We start from the raw sequence: 22,830 nt of genomic DNA on the forward strand, positions 1-22,830 counted from the left end.
GGAGCCCAGAGGGATTGATCTAATGTGGTGGCAGAGGCTGTATCGAGACTAATGTGATCTATTAGATGGTTTCTATATTGGCTAGAATTAAGATTATTTTTATTTTTCCAGTTCAAGAGGACCGTTTTCTTGGCAATGCGTAGGGCAGTAAAAACCATGTGGACTGTATTAGTTTCTGTAGTGACATCATCCAATTTGCCCAGCAAGCACACTAAAGGGAAGGTTGGAATTTTACATTTCAGACACTTTGACGTCTTCACATATCTCGTGCCAAAACCTCTGAACTGGTGGACAGAACCAAAGAGTGTGAATGTAATTGTCTGGTGTTTTGCCTTGACAGTGTGAGCAGTTGTTGGAAGCCCATCTGGAACATCCGATGACCTGTATAGTGTACTCTATGTAGTATTTTGCATTGTATTAATTGCAGACTGGGATTTCTAATCAATTTAAAGATTTTTAAGCATACCTGAGACCAGAAGTTTTGGTCTAAGCTGACTGACAAATCTGCTTCCCACTTTGCAATAGGAAGGGATATTGATTAATCTATTTTAGAAAGTGTTCTGTATATTTTAGACAATAATTTAATTCAACTTGACTGAGGTTAAATTTGTTTTTTATTATGGATTTAATTTGTTGATATTCTAAAAATCTTTTCTTGTTGATCCCATATTGTATAACTGGTCTGTTAAACGGAATAAAGTCTGTTCCTTCTAATATATTGTCATGTACTGGGCTTTACGGCTTTACGCCACTAGGACCTGCTCTGCGGCAGGGGGCTGTCTATATCCTGTTCTATGTCTTAGCTGACACACACGTTGTTGAGCTGTTATAACCCCTGCTGGATGCACGTTCAATAAAGCAGCGTCACAAGAAAGCAACCGAGTGGTCATTCTACATGGTGTCAGAAGTGGCCCGGACCATCGCCGAATAACGCCATAGGGGAGAAAACAGCAGAATGGCTAAGTTTAATCCCCCGACGGGCTTCCCCTTCGATAAGCCGACGGAATGGCCCGACTGGAAACAGCGTTTCGAGCGCTACCGGATCGCAACGAAACTCCACAAAGACGAAGGACAGGTACAGGTGAGCTGCCTAATCTATGCGATGGGAAATGAAGCAGAGAACATTTACAAGTCACTCACCTTCTCCGCCGATGAAAGTCGTGACGACTTCGCCGTCGTAATGAGGAAGTTCGACGAGTATTTTTTCCCGCAGCGGAACACGATACATGAAAGAGCATGTTTTCACCAGCGAGTCCAGCGGCCAGGCGAAACGGCGGAGAGTTTTATCCGAGCCCTGTATGACCTCTCAGAGCACTGTGAGTTTGGTGCATGTAAAGAGGAAAATATCCGCGATCGTATTGTGGTCGGGATACGAGACAAGGACCTCTCCCGCAGGCTACAGCTGATGAAGGACCTCACGTTGGCACAAACGACCCAGATCGTCAGACAGTCAGAGGAGGTCGCAGCGCAGGTCAGCTTGCAGGGAGATGCGGGAGGCTCAGTACAGGAGGTACGGGATAAACGGAAAAGCATGGACTGGAAATCACAACAACAGCGAGGTAGGCTACCCGCGAAAACAAAATGGGCGGGGCGTGACAAAAAATGCGGTAAATGTGGGAAGACACAGCACGCCAGGGATGAAAGGTGCCCGGCAGCAAAATCTGTTTGCCATGGATGCCAAAAAATTGGACACTGGGCCAGGGTGTGTCGTAACACCAGATCAGTGAATGAGGTTACAGAGACAGAGAAAAGAGAGCAGGCCTCATATTTTCTAGGCTCAGTGTGTAATGCAAACGGAAATAGTGAAGCATGGACTGTGCAGCTACTGCTAGACTCTGCCCCAATAGAATTTAAGATTGACACAGGAGCAGATGTCACTATCATAAATGAGGACACGTTGCACACTCTTGCTCATAAGAGAACGCTAGAGCCTTCAGATCGCCCTCTAGATAGCCCAGGAGGAGAGCTGCTATGTCTCGGTTACTTAAAGGCCACAATAAGTTATAAAGGCAAAGACTACCTGTCCAAGGTGTATGTGGTTCATGGACACAGAGTCAGCAACCTTCTCAGCCGCTCCTTGTCAGTGCAGATGAACCTGGTGAGAAGAATTGATGAAGCAACGATCACACCCACCAGGAACCAACCACTTTACGGTGAACACGGAACACTAAAAACTGAGCCAGTCAAAATTCAGTTAAGGGACGATGCTGTGCCATACGCGGTGCGTACGGCACGCCGTGTGCCTTTCCCCATGCTGCAGAAAGTGAAGGAGGAACTACAAAGAATGGAGAACCATGGTGTCATTGAGAGGGTGACCCAACCTACCGAATGGTGTGCCCGAATGGTGCCTGTCTTGAAGAAGACCACAGCAAAAGCCAGGATCTGCGTTGATCTGACAAAACTGAATAAGTCTGTCAAAAGAGAGCGCTATATCTTGCCTACCACTGAGGAAACGATGTCCAGGTTGAGTGGGGCAACGGTCTTCTCCTCGCTGGATGCAGCCAGTGGATTTTGGCAGATCCCATTGCATCACGAGAGTTGCAAACTAACGACATTCATCACGCCATTTGGCAGGTATTGCTTTAAGAGGCTGCCCTTTGGGATAACGAGTGCACCAGAGATCTTTCAGCGAAAGATGTTGGAGACCTTAGAGGGGCTCGAAGGTGTGGAGGTCTTTATGGATGACATCCTGGTCTATGGGGCCACCATGGAACAACACGACACCCGACTTGAGAAGGTGCTGCAGCGCATTGAGCTAGCAGGATTGAAGCTCAACCGAGAGAAGTGCTCCTTCAGACAGAGCCAGCTTCGCTTCCTAGGGCACCTGATCGACCATTCTGGGGTCAGGCCAGACCCTGAGAAAGTGAGCGCCATTCTTCAGCTGCCATCACCAGAAAATGTGCAAGAGCTTAAACGGATCCTAGGAATGGTTAATTACCTGGGCAGATATATTCCTGCTCTTGCCACAATATGCCAGCCACTGTACGAGTTGCTTAAAAGCAAAAACAGTTGGACCTGGGATCACCCACAGCAGGCAGCCTTCGAGAACATAAAGAGAGCGCTTACATCAGCACCCGTTCTCGCCTTCTATGATGTCAACAGACTCACAGCCGTATCTGCCGACGCCAGTAGCTACGGGCTTGGGGCTGTGCTGCTTCAGCTTCATGGCGCAGAGTGGAAACCTGTTGCCTACTGCTCTAGACGCCTCACGGAGGCTGAAACACGCTACGCACAAATCGAAAAGGAGTGTTTGGCAAGTGTTTGGGCCTGCGAGAAGTTTGATAAGTATCTATGTGGCTTAGATCGCTTCAGGCTTGAGACCGACCATAGACCTTTGGTACCCCTGGTCAATAGCCGGGACCTTGACAATGTTCCATTGAGGTGTCAACGCCTCCTGATGAGGCTCATGAGGTACAAGCCGGAGGCTGTCTATGTCCCTGGCAAAACGCTTGTCATCGCCGACACGCTGTCACGGAGTCCACAGACTTGGGCTGAGGATGACACTAGCACTCACAGTGAAGTGGACTGCTACATAGCCACCGTGTTACAGGGCATTCCAGCGTCCCCAAGCCGAATGGAAAGCATTAAAGCAGCCACTGCAACGGACGTTGAACTACAGACCGTCATTACGTACATTCGCAGGGGTTGGCCTGCACACGGAGCTAGTGTGCCATTGAACATTAAAGCGTACATGAAAGTGAAAAACGAGCTATCAGAGGCTGACGGCCTGGTTATACGAGGCTGCAGAATTGCCATTCCAAAGTCGCAGAGAACAGCCATTCTACACAAACTACATGAAGGGCACCAAGGCCTCACCAAGTGCAGGGATAGGGCTAATTCATCTGTGTGGTGGCCGGGGCTCTCCACTGAGTTAAAGAATGTAGTGCTGCAGTGCCACACATGTCTGGCCCAGAGGCCAACACAGACAAAGGAGCCGCTCATCCCCACACCTTTGCCAGATCGTCCATGGCAAAGGATAGCCCTGGATCTCTGTGAACACAACCGGAATAATTACCTCGTTGTGTCGGACTACTACTCACGTTTTCTGGAAATACTTCACCTACCATCCACGACCAGCGGCCAAGTTGTTCAGAAACTGAAGTCGACCTTTGCTAGGTTTGGGATCCCTGACGTGGTGGTGAGTGACAATGGCCCTCAGTTCTCCAGCTCTGAGTTCCAGGCCTTAGCGAGAGAGATGGATTTCGCCCACATAACGTCTAGTCCCCACCACCCACAGGGAAATGGTCACGCGGAGAGGGCAGTACAGACTGCAAAGAAAATCCTCCGGCACGACGACCCACTGATGGCGCTAATGTGCTTTAGGTCTACTCCCTGTGCCACTACAGGCACAGGATCAGGACGACCCTGCCTACCTTGGAGAAGAATCTTCGACCTAAATGGCCAAACAAAAGAGAAGTTAAACGAAGGGATGCTGGTCAGAAGGCCAAGCAGGCGTTCTACTTCGACCGCCGCCATGGTGCTAGGCCCCTACCTCCACTTCGTCCAGGGGATGCTGTCCTAACTAAGCTGGACCAGGAGAAGGCTTGGACAACACCGGCCATCATCTCCAAGGAGAGCGTCACTCTGAGGTCCTATCTCGTTGCCACACCCCAAGGTGCGATGCTGCGACGGAACCGCCGCCATCTCCGCCTCGAACCTTCTCCACGGGCTATGCCACAACCCCTTCCAACACCCACTGTGGACGCTGAGGAGCCGCCACCTCAGTGCACTGGTGCGTCCACTCCAGAGACCCCACATTTGGCCCCTAGTCTTGCCCCAACGCTCGCACCCACTCACGCTGACGTACCGACTCTGCTACGCACGAGGTGCGGCCGGGTACGTAAGCCAGTCAGCAGGCTGGATCTATAGACATTGGGGTGATGGGACAGAAGGAAGGACTGGGGAGTGGGAATGTTGTATTGTTGCTGTTTTGCACTTATGTTTTCAGCTGCAACCAATACTGCTGTTACCTGGTTGAGTTAATTACCTTAAAAGTTTGCCATGTTTCATGGGTCCTGTTTTGTGGACACTGCCCTGTTATTGGACATAACATGAAAAGGGGGGAGATGTCATGTACTGGGCTTTACGGCTTTACGCCACTAGGACCTGCTCTGCGGCAGGGGGCTGTCTATATCCTGTTCTATGTCTTAGCTGACACACACGTTGTTGAGCTGTTATAACCCCTGCTGGATGCACGTTCAATAAAGCAGCGTCACAAGAAAGCAACCGAGTGGTCATTCTACATATATGTTTCAAGTATTTAATTCCTTCACAACTCCAATCTGGAAAATTAATCATATTGTTTTGTAATATGTCAGGGTTGTTCCAGATACATATGTATGTATGTATCTGTTTGACGTTGAAGGGGCGTCATTAAATTCAAACCCTGATGGTATAAAATATCTGCTTATGCTTTGATTAGTCGAAGATCAATTGCTGTCTGCGTACGGTGGTGATCTTCCCACGCGTGTGTTCATTAAAATCAACTGTTTGACGAAGCTCTTCTGGACCATGGTTGTTTTTACTCTCCTCCTCAATATTTGAACCCTTAACAATGCCCTCTGCAGCTCTCCACCTTCCCTGAAAAGATGTCTTTTTTGTACACTTATGCAATTAATAAGGGGACGCAAGAACTCTCTAATGTTGGTCGATAATGTTGACAGATAATTGGAGATGACAAAATCTGCTCTACACAACTGCTCTGTAATCAGAATTTCTGTGTTTTGTTCAACAATTAAATCCTCCACAAAGACTTTTATTTATAGAGCCTCAATTTTATTGTCACAAAGAGACGGAGAATGGTTGTTCCCCTTTAGCACTCGGTTCTGGAGTTTACCCTTTACAGCATCCAGGCCTGACATTAATTGTTTACCGCTGTGAGGTGGCACAAAATCTGAATGCTGCTGAGTTTAGATGTGTGAACTGCTGTGGCGCTAAATGACAGAACACTCACTAAACTTATGAGATGCGTCTTCTGTGTGTAATCGAGAGCTCGAAGTCTCGAACTCTCTTTTATTTCTGCTTCTTTTTTTCAGTCTTTCTCAGATTTATTTCTTTTGTCTAGTCTGTCTGGCTCTCCTCTCATTTCTTCTTGTCATGTCTCCACACGTTCATACATGCACAGTAAAGCCTTTCTACAGTTCTGCACAAAAGTCTGTGTTCAGTGGTGAGATGCACCCATCGGCCCCTGCTGACACCTCTGTACTGGTGATATACATCACACCACTACAATGTAACCTACTATAATAATGCTGTTGACATGTGGTCACTCTACAGGACATGCTGACATAGTTAACACATATGTGTGCTCCTGCTCAGAGGTAAACCAGGGCAGCTATATTTTTCCATAAAGCTAGATTTAATCTAGGCCGTTAACTTTTAATGTTAGCATCTTGGTGAATTTTAAAGCACAGAGGCTTTCGTTTCTGAGAAAACATTTTCTGCTGTTTGACAGCTCAGTACACCCCCCTTGTGTTCAAGTCACAGACCACTGCCTTTCCCCAGATTTACATTTCACCTTACATTTGCACAGCCTACTTTACCTACTCATTGAATAATGAGTCTACCCTTCTCTTATCCCCGTTTACACTGAAACAATACATGAAAAACCTTTCACTGAGACTCTGGATAGGACTTTTGTGAAATTGCATCATGTGTGTGATGGTTTATAAGCTAAGTTGTATAAAAAATAAAAATTAAAACCACCTGAAGCTGCATCGCTGTATCACTTCTTTAGTAAAAGTTCATGCAAAACCATAGAGAGAGGCTGTGCCCTGAAACGAGGCGCCATCTGGTGGTTAAAAGTGGGTCTCAGGCTCAGAAAGGCCCCTGCAAGATTCTGGGTGGAGGCTGGACCTTTAGACAGACAGGCTGTGTGTGAGTCCTCTGCTGCAGTCCAGGCTGAAACAGTGGACACTTTCATTTGTCATGTCTGCGAGGTTTGTATTTTTATTTACTGACTGAAGATTAGTTTGTTTACGTTGTTGCACAGGCAGCTGAATACAGGTCAGAACTTTGCTGCTTTTCCCATCTGTAAAAAATGTTTTCACATCTGTTATGTGCAGGTTGTTCTGTGGATTTCTGCTCCTTGCAGTGTTCCTCAGTGGACTGAATGGATCAAGGTACAGTGGTATAAACCAAACTCTGCTGATGTTTCCTCTATTTGCGTGTGCATGCGTCAGATGTTTGCATAGCCTGTCTGACACTTTCTATAACAGACCAGCTGTAAACCAGGAGCTCTCCACTATTTTCAATGAGCTGTGGAGTTTGGATGTGAATCGCATGACACCTGGGATAGACTACATGATCTCTGTTCAGGTGAGAAATCTTTTCTAGTTTATTTAGCGCCTGCTATGTCTTGTGTTTGTACAAAGACGTGTTCTGTGTTTGAATTGCCTAGGGTAGAGCAAGCTTTGTAAGTCAGGGCAGCCACACGGTGCAGGATCACGCCTCGCAGCCGCTCTTCTCCAACGTTAATGAGAGCAAACTGAGAAATATAACCACTTTCTCTAGTAAGTGTGTAGTTGTGAGCACTCTGAGCTTAAACATTCAGATCGTGTTTGCAGTCATCACTGTAATAAATGGGATTTCTGGGCTCGCAGGCTTTATGACACTGCTGGACAACTATGAGCGGTCTACTGGCGTGACGGAACAAGTCACCACAGAGGAGCTCACAGAGATGGATCTCTTCTTGGACGCCGTCTTAGAGACAAAAGTCATGAAGGTATGCGTCACAACAAGCTCTGTCGAGCAGAAAGTTTACATTTGAGCACTTTAGTTACTCCATTCTGTTGGAGAAACCTGGTAGTTTCAGTCTGAATGTCTCCTCACAGCAACAAGAGAATTGTTTTTGGTATTGCACAACTTTCTATTGTTTCCTACAGTTCATGGTTTTGAGGCTGCAGCTGAACTCTAGAGGGAGTTTTATGTTCTTCCTGTTGCACTGCTGCTCTGCACACATTACTTCAAGTCATTACAGAGGCAAAATAACATCTGTGTGCAGCTGTGGAATGTCGCTCTGGCCTCAGCAGTCTCCCAGAAGGGGATCACTGCAGGAATGTGGACATGATGTACTTTTTGTAGGTGGAAGAAACCCCACGCTTTTCAGTGATCTCAGCGGGGACACATGAGACAAATTCCTCACAATAACCCCTCCAACAGCGGAGATGCTGTGCTTTTCTCTTCAGAAATAGCACAGCATCTCCTCCTCTCCTCTGACTCTGGGCACACTCAGGTTTGCAACCATGAAGAAGCCAGAAAGAAAATGGAGGAGGATGTCAGATATTAGAGGATTTCTTTTCACAAAGTTTAAATGAGAAAACAAAAAAAAAAGAATCTTTAATAACACAGCTAAAGACAATATGATTCACAGAATCCTCGCAGAACAGAACACAGATAGGTGAGGTGCACAAAGTTTATTATCATCCCCAGCCAGTTGTGGCTTCCCCGCCCAGAGCCTGGTTCCTTGGGAGGTTTCTTCCCACTTAAAGGGCTTTTTTCCCTGTAGCCAAGTGATTGCTTACAGTGGTATTGTTCTGTAGGGTCTTTCCAGCCTTCCATCTTCTTTTGCTTATCCAGGGCCGGGTCATGGGGGCAGCAGCCCAAGCAGAGTCAAGTCCAAGCAGACCTCCCTCTTCCCAGCCACCTCCTCCAGCTTGTTCGGGGGAACATCAAGGTGTTCCCAGGCCAGCTGAGAGATATAATCTCTCCAGCGTGTCCTGGGTCTGCCATGGGGCCTCCTCCCAGTGGGACATGCCCGGAACGCCTCACCCAGGAGGCGCCCAGGCATCCTTGTCAGATGCCCGAACCACCTAAACTGGCTACTTTCAATGTGAAGGAGCAGTGGCTCTACTCTGAGCAGCGAGTAGCCAATTTCTTAAAGATGGGAACCACTACCCCGGTCTGCCAATCCAGGGGTACTGTCCCTGACCTCCACGCAACATGGTAGAGGCATGTCAACCAAGACAGGGTCTTTACCTTACAATATTCAACCTCTTCAGGTGACTGGTGTTGTGATTTAGTGCTATAAAAATGTATTTGAATCGAATCTTGCTCACTTTAGGGGCTGCTTCCATCTCACCCAATCTCTAAAATCTTCTTCTGTCACACCAACCCTCTGCATGTCCTCCTTCACTACATCAGTGAACTTTTTCTGCCTTCTCTAAATCTTCAGCATCAGTTTTTCCAACATATCCTATCCTATAGTATTCCTCCTCTGGACATGTCCAAATCATCTCAACCTGCTCAACCTGAGTTGTCCCCCCTGATGTACTCATTTGTAATCTTCTCCATCCATGGTGGCAGTGCCACCATCTCCAAATCATACATCACAGCAGGCCTCGCTGCCATCTTGTAAACCTTCCCTTTCTCTCTTGCTGCTGTCACAAATCACCCTGACACTCAACTCCACCCTCCCTGCACCCTGTTCTTAAACACATGAAACTTGCACCACTGGATGAACCAGATGACTGCAGGTAACATTTGGACAAAAAGTCTCATGACTCCATCTTTAGGGCTTAGTTAAATTAAATATTTAATAAGTTAATTTAACAATTAAAGACATATTCATCCAAAAGACACTCTTATAAAGTAGATTAAATATAGTGTTGACATAACATCTAGAGGTATGATTTGTTTTTTTAAAGAGTTAAATGTTGTAATTACATGAACAAAAGTGCTTTATTTCCAAGATGGCATCAGGGTTAAGATAAGATAAGATAACCTTTATTAGTCCCACACGTGGGAAATTTGTTTTGTCACAGCAGGAAGTGGACAGTGCAAAAGTTATGAGGCAAAAATTAGAATACAATAAGAATAAATACAGTACACAACTGTACAGAATAGAATAAAATAAAATACTATATACAGTAGAATAAAATAAAATAAATATACAATAAGATAAAAATAGAATACAAATACAAATACTATATACAACTGAGTAAAAATACAACGATGACAGAAAGGATTATTGCACTTAGTATTATTGCATATGTATGGATGTGTGTGCTTGATCAGTTAAAGTCTTTATTATGGAGTCTGACAGCAGTGGGGAGGAAAGACCTGCGAAATCTCTCCGTCCCACACCGTGGGTGCCGCAGTCTCCCACTGAAGGAGCTGCTCAGTGCTGTCACAGTCTGCTGCATGGGGTGGGAGACGTTGTCCATCAGGGATGACAGCTTAGCCGCCGTTCTCCTGTCACTCACCACCTCCACTGGGTCCAGAGGGCATCCTAGAACAGAGCTGGCCCTTCGGATCACCCTGTTCAGTCTCTTCCTGTCCCCAGCAGAGATGCTGCCGCCCCAGCAGACCACGCCATAAAAGATAGCAGAAGCCACAACAGAGTCATAGAATTTCTTCAGGAGTGGGCCCTCCACTCCAAACGACCTGAGTCTCCGCAGCAGGTACAGCCTGCTCTGCCCTTTCCTGTAGAGGGCGTCTGAGTTATGAGTCCAGTCCAGTCTATTGTTCAGATGAACACCAAGGTACCTGTAGCTGTCCACAGCCTCAATGTCCATACCCTGGATGTTCAGTGGTTGCAGTGGAGAATGCTTGTGCCTGCGGAAGTCTACCACCAGTTCCTTGGTTTTACTGGCGTTGATCTAGAGGTAGTTCAGCTGGCACCAGTCCACAAAGTCTTGGGTCAGACCTCTGTACTCCTTGTCGTCCCCATCAGTGATGAGGCCGACTATTGCAGAGTCATCAGAGAACTTCTGCAGGAAGCACTGGGTGGAATTGTGGGAGAAGTCTGCAGTGTAGATGGTGAAGAGGAACGGAGCCAGAACCGTTCCCTGTGGGGCCCCCGTACTGCAGACGACCCTGTCCGACACACAGCCCTGAGTCCTCACATACTGTGGTCGGTCGGTGAGGTAGTCCAGGATCCAGGTAGTGAGGTGATGGTCCACTCCAGAGTTCACCAGCTTGTCCTTTAGAACCGAGGGAAGAATGGTGTTGAAGGCACTGGAGAAATCAAAGAACATGATTCTCACAGTGCTTCCAGCGGTCTCCAGGTGAGCGAGGGAACGATGTAGGAGGTGAATGACGGCATCATCCGCTCCAATGCCAGGCTGGTAGGCAAACTGAAGTGGGTCCAGTGATGAGCTTATTAGGCGCCGAAGCTGAGCCAGGACCAACCGCTCCAGGGTCTTCATCAGGTGGGATGTCAGAGCCAGGTCCTTGGGGCGTGAAGTCTTTGGCACTGGTACAACACAGGAGGTTTTCCAGAGCTGTGGGACTCTTCCCAACCTCAGGCTCAGGTTGAAGAGGTGCTCCATCACCCCACACAGTTGGTCCGCGCAGGACCTGACGACCCTCGAGCTGATGCCATCTGGACCTGCTGCCTTCTTGCCATTAATCCTCCTCAGTTCCCTCCTAACCTGGGTGGTTGAGAGAGACAGGCTGGAGCCTTGTGTTGAGTGTGTATTGGATGCTGTTGTTGGGGGTGGGGGGGAGTGAGCAGGGTGAATAGAGGAGGTTTTAACACCTTTTACGTTTTTATAATTATTTTAGGTGTAAAAGCTCAAAATAATGACATAAATACATCTGTTCATGTTATTATCACAATAATATTATTATTATTATGGCAAGTCAAGTTTGGATTCATAAATATCATCAATGATGTTTCTCCACAGCGGGCTCATCAATACCTGGTGAGAAAAGGTCAATCCAGCTCTGACTTGAGGCTTTTCAAGAAACAGCTCAACTTGATCTGATTCCACCTCTACCACAGGCAGAGAAACACAGGGTGAGATCTCCTCCTGCCAACCATCCCGCTTTAACTGTGTCCAGTTGTTAAATTCATCCATGAGATTCTGCAACACTATAATTTAATATGCATTTCTTTGGTAAGAAGTATGTGTGTTTCTGTTCTTAAATTGATCATCACCAGCCTGGACTCCAGTGGATTTGAACATGTGTTTGTTGGCGAGACAAAATCAGGAACAGAAATCATTGGTTTTCACAACTGGGTCCAGTTCTACCTGCAAGAGAAAAACCAACACTTGGACTACAAAGGATATAAAGCCAGGGAGCATGATTTGGTAAGAATAACAGTTCACCAGACAGAAGAGATTCATTTCCTTCGCTGGTAACATAACCATTAATGTTCATGCTTTTGTCACAGCCTGATCAAGATGACCACGTTCTCAACCTCCAGTTCAGCTGGCACGGTGTGGTGAAGCCCGTTGGCAGTGCCTTCATCGGCACCAGCCCCGAGTTTGAGATGGCCGTCTTCACCATCGTCTTCCTCATGAACACGGAGAGAAGCACCACAGTTGTGGTCAACATTGACCAGTGTCAGATGGAGCTGGTGGTGATCAGACACGGGCGCTCACTCGGGACGGCGTACCCCAAACTGCTCAGCAGCAACGGCAGACATGTCAGGCAGCACGCGCACTGATGTGATCCATCATTTTATTCACTTCTGATAAAAACTAATCTTTGTTCAGCAATACGTGGCCTCATTGATAAGGAACTGACCTGCCTAATGTACTGCAAAGGACATTTACATGTATTTCAAGATCACTGTGACCTCAGTAGCTTTCAATAAAATGTTACTTTGGAGTTCAACATTTTTATTTTGCACAGGTTTTTTTTTTTTAGAAAACAAGTCTTTCTAGGCATTTACATTTATTCAATGTAATATATATAGAACATAGAACTGTGGCATGACCCTTGTGGGGACAGTAAAAGCGAACAAAAGCGAGATCCCGCAAGTGATGAAAAGTAAAGAAAATCATGTGTCCTTCCTCCCTGATGAGGCTTCAAAAAAGAAGGTTGTCCTGCTCCTGTCATCCATGCACATACAACCAAGCATAGGACCCACTGAAAACCTGAAATTATTGGATTTTAAAACCAAGCAAAGGTGGTGTTGATACTTTTAACCAGATGTGCACTCATATGGCTGTGGAAGAAAAAACAAGAAATGGCCCCTTTGCGTCTTCTATGGCATGATCATTGTTGGTGTGAACTCGTGGATCATTCACAATAAGAATGCAGTGAAGAGAGGTGACAACCAAATGCAGAGGAGGCATTATATGCAGGCTTTGGCACCGGCACTTATCAAACCATTGGCAGAGGCTTCCCTCTTCAAATCTGACACGTCAACTCACAGTCCTGATCTGTAGCATCCTCGACATCCCTACCCTTGTCACTCTTGCAGGTAAGGCAGGACCAGCAGTAGAAGAAAGTAGTATTCCCTTAGTGAGGTGTGCTGACTGCCCCGCAGGCTTGGACAGGAAGTGTGTCCATGCCATTATTACCCTGCGTGTACTGACAGCATGTAAGGAATGGCTAAGTAAGAGTGGTCCTAGAATTTGCATGTTATCCTTATTTAGGGCAGTGCTTATGGATAAATATCACAAAGTGGTGATTACCAGGGGAATTCATAGGGTGAAGAAAATATTTTAGTCAATTGATCATTTTCACCCACTCAAAAATGCCATTTCTTGTTTCTCTCTCCTGCAGCTGTTCGCATGTAGAACAGCTGTGCCTTCACCAGGGAAGTCTCAAATGTCCCTGGAAGGGCAGGTCAAACCCCAACTTTCCAGTGTCATTATTTTTTGTTTAGGAATTTTTTATTCTCATATTCCTAATTTTTCATTAACTTTGGAGCATTTCTTTAGGGTCCCCCCCATGACATTTGTTTTGTTAGACATGTTGAAAATACCACAGTTGAAAACAAAAGAAGACCACTCTAATTTTTTGTCATAATTTGATATATTTCTGATGTTAGTGATGGTGTTACTCTTTATAGTGACAGTGTTCTAGGGTTAAACATGACAGTGAGTTCAGCACACCGTTACTGTATACCCATTAGTTTCTCCCATACTTGAAACACATTTTAATCAAGAAGCATTAAAATTTATCAGAGTGTGTAAGGGCTGGTGTGTTCTGTTACCTTCAGGAGGGCAACAACTTCCATTTTTCCAGTTAAAAAGGGAAAACAAACAAATAAACAGCAAGTTTGTTTTTATTCATAAATCATGGAAAACTATTTGCACTGGGTGCATGTTTATGCACGGTCTCCAAATTGAACACTAGAAAAAACAATATGTCAGAAATGACAAACTGGGACAGCACGTTCCCCTTCACTCTGCAACTCTCTGTAAGCGAACAGCCTGCACACCTTTACAATGTTTTCTTTCTTCCTTATTGGAGTTATTTCTGAACCAGCTGCCTAATCCAGATCTTATTTCACCTAACTTCATATTTACTCTATCTCTCTATCGCTCTCCTGTTTTCTTTAATGAACTGCTTTGATGAAATTTTCAATTCCATTTTTTTTATATAGTGACAAATTACAACCTTTGACTTTGGAGGGTTGTACTTGGCCTGCTACGCTGGATGTAAGAAGCTCTTCTCTCAACTGATCAACATTCCCAAGGCCACAAGGTGGTCTAGTACATTGGCTGTTGCCTTTTCTGTGTACTGAAATGAGGGGATGCAGATAAATGCAATTGCTGTCGGACTATCCAGTCTTTGAGTGATGACGTGATGAATCCTGTTTCTTAAAGTGGTCTGCATTTAATAAAGCTGATGTGTTTTTATCATGTTTTAATGCTTTCTATCTTGTTCTATTTAATCTCAACAAGCCTCTAAAACAGTCAGTGATCACTGTTGGCTTCTCTCAGTTTTTATTAGGCTACTACTAATCATTTTAAAGCTCAGTTTTTAAACCCTTAAGATGTAACTACAGCCCAGCCCATGCAGCAGTATATTAATGACTAACCTCGTATTGTGGATGGATTATCTCAGTGGTTTTCCTGTTTGGTCCATTTACAGCATCCTGCCATGGGATTGCATTTGCCCCTAATCATTGGGAACCCTCACATTAACTTTTATCGAGTGGGAAAAAAGGTTTCCGTTCGTTAGCGTTCCTCCTCCAGCTTTACTGTTTATGTTATGTTAATATAGCTTTGTTGCGCTAGCGATAACGTAGCACATCATTATATACCAGCTAGCCCAACCTCAGTAGCCCTACAAATGTCGCTGCTGTTTAGTTTTCTGTCTTCATTTATGTTGGAAGTGATAGCAGAGCTGTACGTTTTAATTTGTTTCATAAATTGCTCAGTCAGAACATGGTATATTATATTTAGATGGCCGCTAGCGAGCTAACTCCCTGCTAACTTCTAACTCCGTTAAATATCATAAATTGTGTTTTCATGGATGTCTGGATGTTAAACTTAATTGTTACACCTGGTAGAACAGCCACACTGATCATTTTATTACAGATGAGAGAATTTAGACAGTTTCTAACTCTCAGTAATGCTGCAGTGATCATTTGACTAAGGGACTTGCAGCGGAGTTTGGGCCCAGACATGGGCAATGACGTCAGACTTAAAGACCGGATAGGAAAACCCGGACATTTTTATCAATCTCAAAAATCACCCCAGACGCTCCGGATGGAACGTGAAAAGTGGACATGTCCGGGGAAAAGAGGACGGTTGGTCGCCCTAATCAACTTACCTATGTCACTATACTTAAATATATAGTATTCTAATACCTGGGAATACCTTAAACCTAGCTGTGGGCTGCACAGGGTTCTCAGGGAGAGCAATATTGAGAGACCAACAAAAGCACCACAAGAGAATAAGAAAACAATCCATAATGCAAAAACACACCAAAACATAACAACTCAAAATACTGGCTCAAACTGACCCAGAACCGTGACAGGTAAGGAGATGTCATTTCAGGACTTAAACCAGACTCTAAGAAATTGCTGTGTCTAATTTTGCGATGCTGCGAGTAACAAACTGGGTTCCGTCTGGAGGTTGAAGAGGAACTCTCCCTCGCCAGGCCGACAGCCGTCTGTGCCACAGTTTATCTCATCTCAGTTTATCTCATGGAGTGCAGGGCTAAATTTAAAATTATTAGATATTTAAGACAATGTATATATTCTTCTATGACAAAAAATACAAGTGTTCATTTAAGCAAATAAACAGAGCCGTAAGAGATGTTTTTCAGAAATTGTTGTCTTTATTTTGATTTGCAACTAACAAATTTTTTAAAAATTTGTAGTTTTTGTCGTGCTCTCTATTATGTGAACCCCTCACCTAATTTGTTGTGTTTTTTAACAAATTAAACCCCAACAATCAAATGATCCCCTGTGAGCAAGCACTAGGCACAGTGGAAAGGAAAAACTCCCTTTAAACAGGAAGAAACCTTTGACAGAACCAGGCTCAGGAAGGGGCAGCCATCTGTCGCGACTGGTTGGGGGGTGAGAGGCAAAAGAAAAGAAAAATGAGAGCACAAGTTAGCTAAATGTTGCGCACGTTGTCTAACATGAACAACGTATGGTTTTCTGGACTGTGGATGAAAAGCAGTCCATCATTACTAGTCTTTAAAAGGGACCTAATCCATCACCAAGGTGGCAATATGGCTCAAGGAGGCCATAGACACAGTTAAATAGGCAATCACTGTTAAGCATTGAAAAGCCCCAGTAAGCTGCAGGTATAATAAGGCCTACTGCGGCAACACCTAAACCTATTTTAAGTAGGCGTTTGGCACCATGACGCCATGAACCACTAGTCGGAGCCACGTCAGGAGATGGTTCTGAGACAGGACAATCAAGCTCTTCAGGTTGAAGACCAAGATTCTCCTGTGTCGGGACCACATCAGGAGGTGGTTCCAAGGCAGGAAAAAAAAGCTCCTCGGGTTCAGGAGCAAGATTCTCCAGCTGCAGAGGTTCACCAGTGATGTTGTGAACAGCAGCTAATATTTCTTCTTCCTCCTCCCTTCTCAGCTCATCCTGAAGATTATTAATTATTTCTCTTTTCATTTTAAGATGTTCATAAAGTTCATCTATGAGATCTTCGTTATGAACAATCTTGAAATTTTGCTCTTTGACTTTTTCTTTCAGCCAAAATATTTGCAGTGTCAGACTTTCTGTTGTTCTTTCTTGATACTCAAGATTTTGTAAACGTTTCTTGAGATTTGTGTTCGCTGTTTTTAATTTGTTTATCTCAGCAGCAATGCTGCTGTTCTCCTTAAGGAGATATTCTTCCTTTTCCTGAAAGTCACAGTGCATCATTTGAACGGTTTTAACCTGTTCCTGCAATTTAGCCTCCAGAGATTCCACCTGTGACTGTTTGTCATCCAGAGCCTGTCTCACCCGACGCTGAAGAGTACAGATTTCTTTTTTCAGCTCAACTATCTGTTCAGTCTTGTGATCTATTTCTCTATTCTGTTTTTCTATTATCTCTTCTTTTTTTGATATTTTATGGTGAGCTTCTCCCACTTGGTGCTCAAGTCTCACTAACGCTTCCTTGAGATGTGCGTTCTCTTTCTTCTGTTCATTTCTCTCCCTTTCAATCTGAGACAACTCAGCAACAATGTTGCTGTTCTGCTCAAGCAGAGATGCTTCCTTTTCCTGAAATTCATGGAGCATCATCCGAAAGGTTCTAACCTCTGCTTGCAAATTTTTATTCTCTGCAACAATTAGAGCTTGGATGTTATCTGACTGTTGAGTCACTTCTTCAAGCTCAACCATGCTTTCCCTAAAGTGGACATTCCTGTCATGCACATCTGTACTCATTTGTTCACGCTCATTTTTAAAGCGATAGTAATTCTTTTTGTAATATTTCTTTTCGCGCTTTAGGGTGCTTAACTCCAACTGGAGTTCTTGTATTTTCATTTGAAGGTCCCTAGGCTCCGATATTTCTCTCTCCACTAACCCACATAGTTCGATTGATTCCGCTGGAATCGCTCTGTCAGACTGTGAATTATTGACTATTTCTCGTGACATTTCTTTAAAAGCTTAATGCAACGTGTCGAAAGAAAAATACGTGTGCTTAATTATTTAACTTTAAAATAGTCCCTTTCTGAAAGGTTTCTGGTTTGCTAAACACAACTCGCTGTTTCTGAAAATGTTCCAAGTAAAACTGTGTTTGCAACGGTGAAGAGGGGGTATTTATAGACTTTCGTGGCTGCGAATTTGACGTCAGCGCTCTTTGAGCCTTTGATCCTTTGATTCTTTGGAACGTGATGTCACAGCAGGGGGCGTGGCCAGGATTTTTGGTCGAGGCGTCACATTAGCAGGCCAAGCAAATGTTTGCTGTATGGTCGGTCATATTATTCGTATGGTACAGTACGGAGCCCCGCAAGGGACATGGGAGAAAAAAATGAGAAGAACTTTTGCGAGCGCTCGCAAAAGTTACTCGGGATCTTGCAAAAGTTTTGCGAGCGTCCGCAAAAGATCCTGCTACTTTTTGATGGCGGTTCTGTTGAAGGGTGCGGTACGGTACGGAGCAGAAATGGAGGAGGATTTAGAACATTTCCTGCGGTCAAGAGAGGTCCCACAAGAGGACATCATACACATGCATCAAGACAAAGTACGTATAAAATTCCGTAAGTCAAAGAACAAGACAGCATAAAACACTGGGGTTGAGAAGGCGAGTAACTTGTTGAAAAACACTTGTTGTATATGCAAGCCTTTAATGTTAACTCTTGTAAATATGTTCAGGTTAATTAACATAACTGGTTAAGTGCACATATGTTTTGAAATTTCATAAAGTTATCTGGCTGTGCCGTTACCATGGTAACGTGGACGCCACTGTAATACATCCTTTTACTCTTGTGAGACATGTAGGCTGAAAATAAAGAGGTGTATCTTTTTTCAATGTCTTAAAATCTATTGACATATTTTGTAGACTTTTTAAGAACATTCATGATTTTTAATAGGCTAAGGTAAAAGATTGAAGAAGAGTCTCATGAACTTGAAGGGTTAATGTGTCTGCTGTCAATTACTGCAGTACTTGCACAAATAAATTTCAAACATATTCAGAACATTGATATTTTAGAATCTGTATAATTCATTTACATTTCTTATGGAAAGTGCATGTTTTTTCTTGTACCCAGGACCATGGACTGAATATCATCGCACAAGGTTTGCCTTTAGATTCAAGCAACCAACTTTCCCCATCAAATTCAGGAGATCCACAGAGCCCCCTACGTGTATCAATTGGCAGGATAAAGGTTGTTGATGATCTTTTGACTGTATTTATGGACAGTAGCATAATGAATGTGACTTTAAAGTTGAACTTTGTAAATGAAAATGCTGTTGATGACGCTGGGGTGTCAAGGGAGGTTTACACTGCATTTTGGGAGCAATTTTTGGAACAGTGTGAAGGTGAAACTGAACGAGTTCCAAGGCTGAGGCCAGACTTTTGTGAGGCTAAAAGGCAAGCAGTTGGGCAGATATGGGTGAAAAGGCTTACTAGATCATGGTGTCTTTCCTGTGAGGCTGTCAAAAGGCATCAGTTGATGTAGACATTCTGATTACCGTACATCGTTTCTCAACTATCTCCCTCCTGTTGAGAGATCAGCTGTTGAGAAAGTTCTAAAAGGCACATTGGATGAAAATGATGAAGAGGACCTGCTTCACCTTTTCTACAAGGATGGGTTCCCACTTCCCATCACCTAAGAACAACATGCATCCTGCCATTGAAACAATGGCTCATAAGGCCATTCTCCAAGAGCCAAAGTATATAATGGATTGCTTCTCCACACCCATGGCACGTCTGCAGCTGAAACTGTCAGACAAGGAAAGTGTGTTGTCTCTGTATGAGACAAAGAAGGCCACAGGCAAAAGAGTAGTGCAGCTATTTGAAACAACAAAATTGATACTGTCTCAGGGAGAACAGACAACCTTTAACCATCTTCAGCGTTATGTCAAAAACACTGATGAACCAAAGCTGAAAAAATCCTGCACTTCTGCACAGGATCTTCTGTGATCTGTGTTGACAAAATTTGTGTGTGCTTTAATGCTGAAACTGGGCTCAACAGAAGGCCTGTTGCTCATACCTGTGGAGCTACCCTTGAAGTGCCATTTACTTACAGTTCTTATCCTGAATTTTGTACCGGGTTCGACAATGTCCTTTCCAGCAATTACTTTGAAATGGACATCATTTGAACTTGATGTGTGTACTAATGGTTACAGCTGTAATTGTTATATGTATGATTATCCTTGAGTTCATAAATTCTGTCTTTTTTTTTATTTATCATTGAAGCATTTCATACATTCAGCCGTATAGTGAGCAGTCATCAATTTAATTTTCCGATGGTTTAGTTGTATGTTACCTCAGATTTCACAAGGACTTTTCATTGTTTAAAATGCTTTGAAAATGACTTTTCCTCTGCTAATGTGTTTCCTCTTTTTTGATAAATGAGTGCAAATAAAAGCAGCTCCAGTTATTCAGATATTTTAAGATAAAATAAATGTTTTAACTGTTCTCAATTTTCTTCCATGGTCCATATTTTTTAGTCCATCCATCTCTTAAACGTTAATGTTGATTCAGAACAAAACCCTTACTTTAGCTTGATGCTGAGAAACTGAACTTTTTAACATGGGGTTCTATGAGGGCTGGCTGGCTTTTGAATCCAGCACACCAGAGCCTGACCAGAAACTGGTCGCTCCTGATATGGGCGTCACTTATGGCTGCCGTAATAGCATTTGAGCTTCTGATGAGGTCACGCATGAGGCGTTTTCATAATAAGACACGAAACGAATGCTGAATAAAATTTGAAATGTTTCTGCTGAGCTATTTAACAAGTCAGCAGCGCCGCTGTGTGGCCAAATGAGCGTACTGCATCAAAAATCAAACGAGACGCTGAAAATGAGAGACGTGGATAGTTTTCCATTGTTTCTAATGCAGGACGCTTCGCACAGCATCACGCACACAGACAAAATTCTTTTAAAATAAATTATGTTAAAACGTTGAATTATGTTAATCAATGATGCGACAAAGTAAAAATACTCCATTACTGTACTCATGTAGAGTTACAGTATTCGAGAATTCTCCTGAGAGCTTTGGTTTTACACCAAACATCTGAAGTCAAACGTCTCCACTGCAGTGCCTTGCGGTCAGCAGCGGATCAATTCCCATGACAAAGTGGTCAAGATTCTACAGAGCATCCTGGTATTACCTCACCCTGTGAGGATTTTAATATGTCAGATTATATTCTTTTTTTTTTTTTATACATTTGTCAACAGAACACAAGTTTCCACTGAAATCACAGAAAACATACCTGACAGAATCCTTTGGTTGTTCCATATCCACCTGCACAGGAAACACCGGCAGGAAGACCAGGCCAGTGTTTCTTACAGACCTTTGGTTCAATGGCAGACACGTCCACCACCGTCGGCTCATCAACAGGTTCGCCATCAGTTTCAGTTTTTCCCCATCCAGCCACCTGACACACTTGATTTTCTTTTAGGTTTATTTCAGCACGTGGAGGCTGAATTGTTTGTACTCTGTGAACTAATCGAACGTTCACACACAACTGGAGACACAACATGAAGTAAAAAATAGAAACACATTTTCATGTAAAAACTCTTTTAAAAATATAATTATTCTACAAATACATCACATGAAACTGATGCTGCTTTCAATGATGTCATTAGCATGTTCAGTGTTTTTGTATCCTTCATGGATTTCATTTTCTCTCAATCTTTACTTTGGGATGATCAGTGTGTGCGGTCACTGTGTGAGTAATCATTGAGAGGGAATTAAAAATGTCAACAATTTTAAACTGATATCTTTATTTCTCATTAGGCAATCGTCACAAGCAGGTTAATGTCAGCATTGCTGTAACCAACGGCTGTCAGAAGTCAAAGGTCATTTTTATTTGATGCTATTGCACTTAATTGTGTTTTATTTTCCCTCGAAATAACATCTGCCTTATCAATAACTTAGAGTGATCTGATCAATAAACACAAGTTTGAAAAAGTTTGTTTTTGGATGAACTTCATGAACAGGAAATCTAACTCACAACCGGTCACAGTGTGCAGCAGTGAGCACAAAGTCTTCAGTGATGAGGAATTCTCCACAGACATGTTGACCCTTGTTATTCTGAACTGATCCCATGTAGGGTATCGAGTTGTCCAGAGCTTTTGTTCCATGAAAAATTCCTGTTGAAAACTCTGGTAAATAAAAAAAAAAGAAGATGATAAAGTTAGTGTGCCGTTTACAGCCGTAAGATAAATCAGGTATATTTGATGTTCACACTGATGCCTTGTAGACATGGTAGAAAACAAAGAAGAAACTTGTGAAGACAGTGCATGGTGCCAGCAGGACACTCAAACTGTCCTTTACTCAGTAGAAAGACTTTTATACATCACGCGTCTTAGTTTGAAGGCTGGTCTATCGTTATCATCTCGACTTCCTGTCATGCCAACCTCTCTGCAGTGCAGGTTTGATTTACCATTATCTAATGTCAAAAGGGGGATGGTGCGTTACAAGGCAGCAAGAGAGACAGAAAGGCAGGAGAGTTCAGGTAAGAGTTGGATTTTAAATAGAGGGCTCTGTGTGCGGGCAGGCAGAGATGAGGATCCAAATGCAGGACTCAAACACAGAATTGTAACTCAAAACCTCAGCTTTATTGCTGGAGAAATTAAAACATGAACTGAACAAGGGTAGTGAACACGAAAATATTGACCACAGTATAAAACACACATCCGATGGTACGATGCGGCACTGAGCAAGGGCAAACACAGGGCTAATATACACAGGGAAGTAATCAGGGAATGGAAAACAGGAAACAGGAAAACAATACACACTAAACTAACACTAAACTAAGACACGGACTGGACAGAGAGAGACAGACTAGACACTGAACTAAACCAGCAAAAAACATGAGAACACAAAACCTAAGAACTAATCCCTAAACAAGAATAACTAAAACATAGATTAATAATCATCATCATCATAACCAACAAAAGCACCACAAGAGAATAAGAAAACAATCCATAATGCAAAAACACACCAAAACATAACAACTCAAAATACTGGCTCAAACTGACCCAGAACCGTGACAGGTAAGGAGATGTCATTTCAG

At 43.7% G+C, this 22,830-nt stretch overlaps 1 protein-coding gene and 2 pseudogenes across 2 annotated transcripts; 2 read left to right on the forward strand and 1 right to left on the reverse strand.

The window, feature by feature from the left end:
* The first annotated feature begins 7,056 nt into the window (after window positions 1-7,056).
* Window positions 7,057-12,526, forward strand: LOC146627631 (uridylate-specific endoribonuclease C-like; annotated as a pseudogene). Its single transcript, XR_014906327.1, has 7 exons — window positions 7,057-7,121; window positions 7,218-7,317; window positions 7,400-7,511; window positions 7,602-7,723; window positions 11,628-11,740; window positions 11,885-12,035; window positions 12,119-12,526. The product of XR_014906327.1 is annotated as a uridylate-specific endoribonuclease C-like (transcript).
* Window positions 12,527-16,336: 3,810 nt separating this feature from the next.
* Window positions 16,337-17,801, reverse strand: LOC146627632 (uncharacterized). The gene has a single exon (XM_085358938.1). It carries the CDS (start codon window positions 17,738-17,740, stop codon window positions 16,337-16,339), a length of 1,404 nt encoding a protein of 467 aa, XP_085215064.1. The 5' UTR covers window positions 17,741-17,801.
* A 269-nt stretch (window positions 17,802-18,070) lies between these two features.
* On the forward strand, window positions 18,071-19,852 carry LOC146627633 (uncharacterized; annotated as a pseudogene).
* The last annotated feature ends 2,978 nt before the right edge of the window (window positions 19,853-22,830 follow it).

Source organism: Diplotaxodon limnothrissa, linkage group LG7 (assembly GCF_057381915.1).
Source record: "Diplotaxodon limnothrissa isolate DT_005_m linkage group LG7, D_limnothrissa_male_GT1.1, whole genome shotgun sequence".
Lineage (NCBI taxonomy): Eukaryota > Metazoa > Chordata > Actinopteri > Cichliformes > Cichlidae > Diplotaxodon > Diplotaxodon limnothrissa.

Coding starts and splice junctions, on each gene's coding strand:
- LOC146627632 (XM_085358938.1), bottom strand. CDS start 17,740: ATGTCACGAGAAATAGTCAATAATTCACAGTCTGACAGAGCGATTCCA.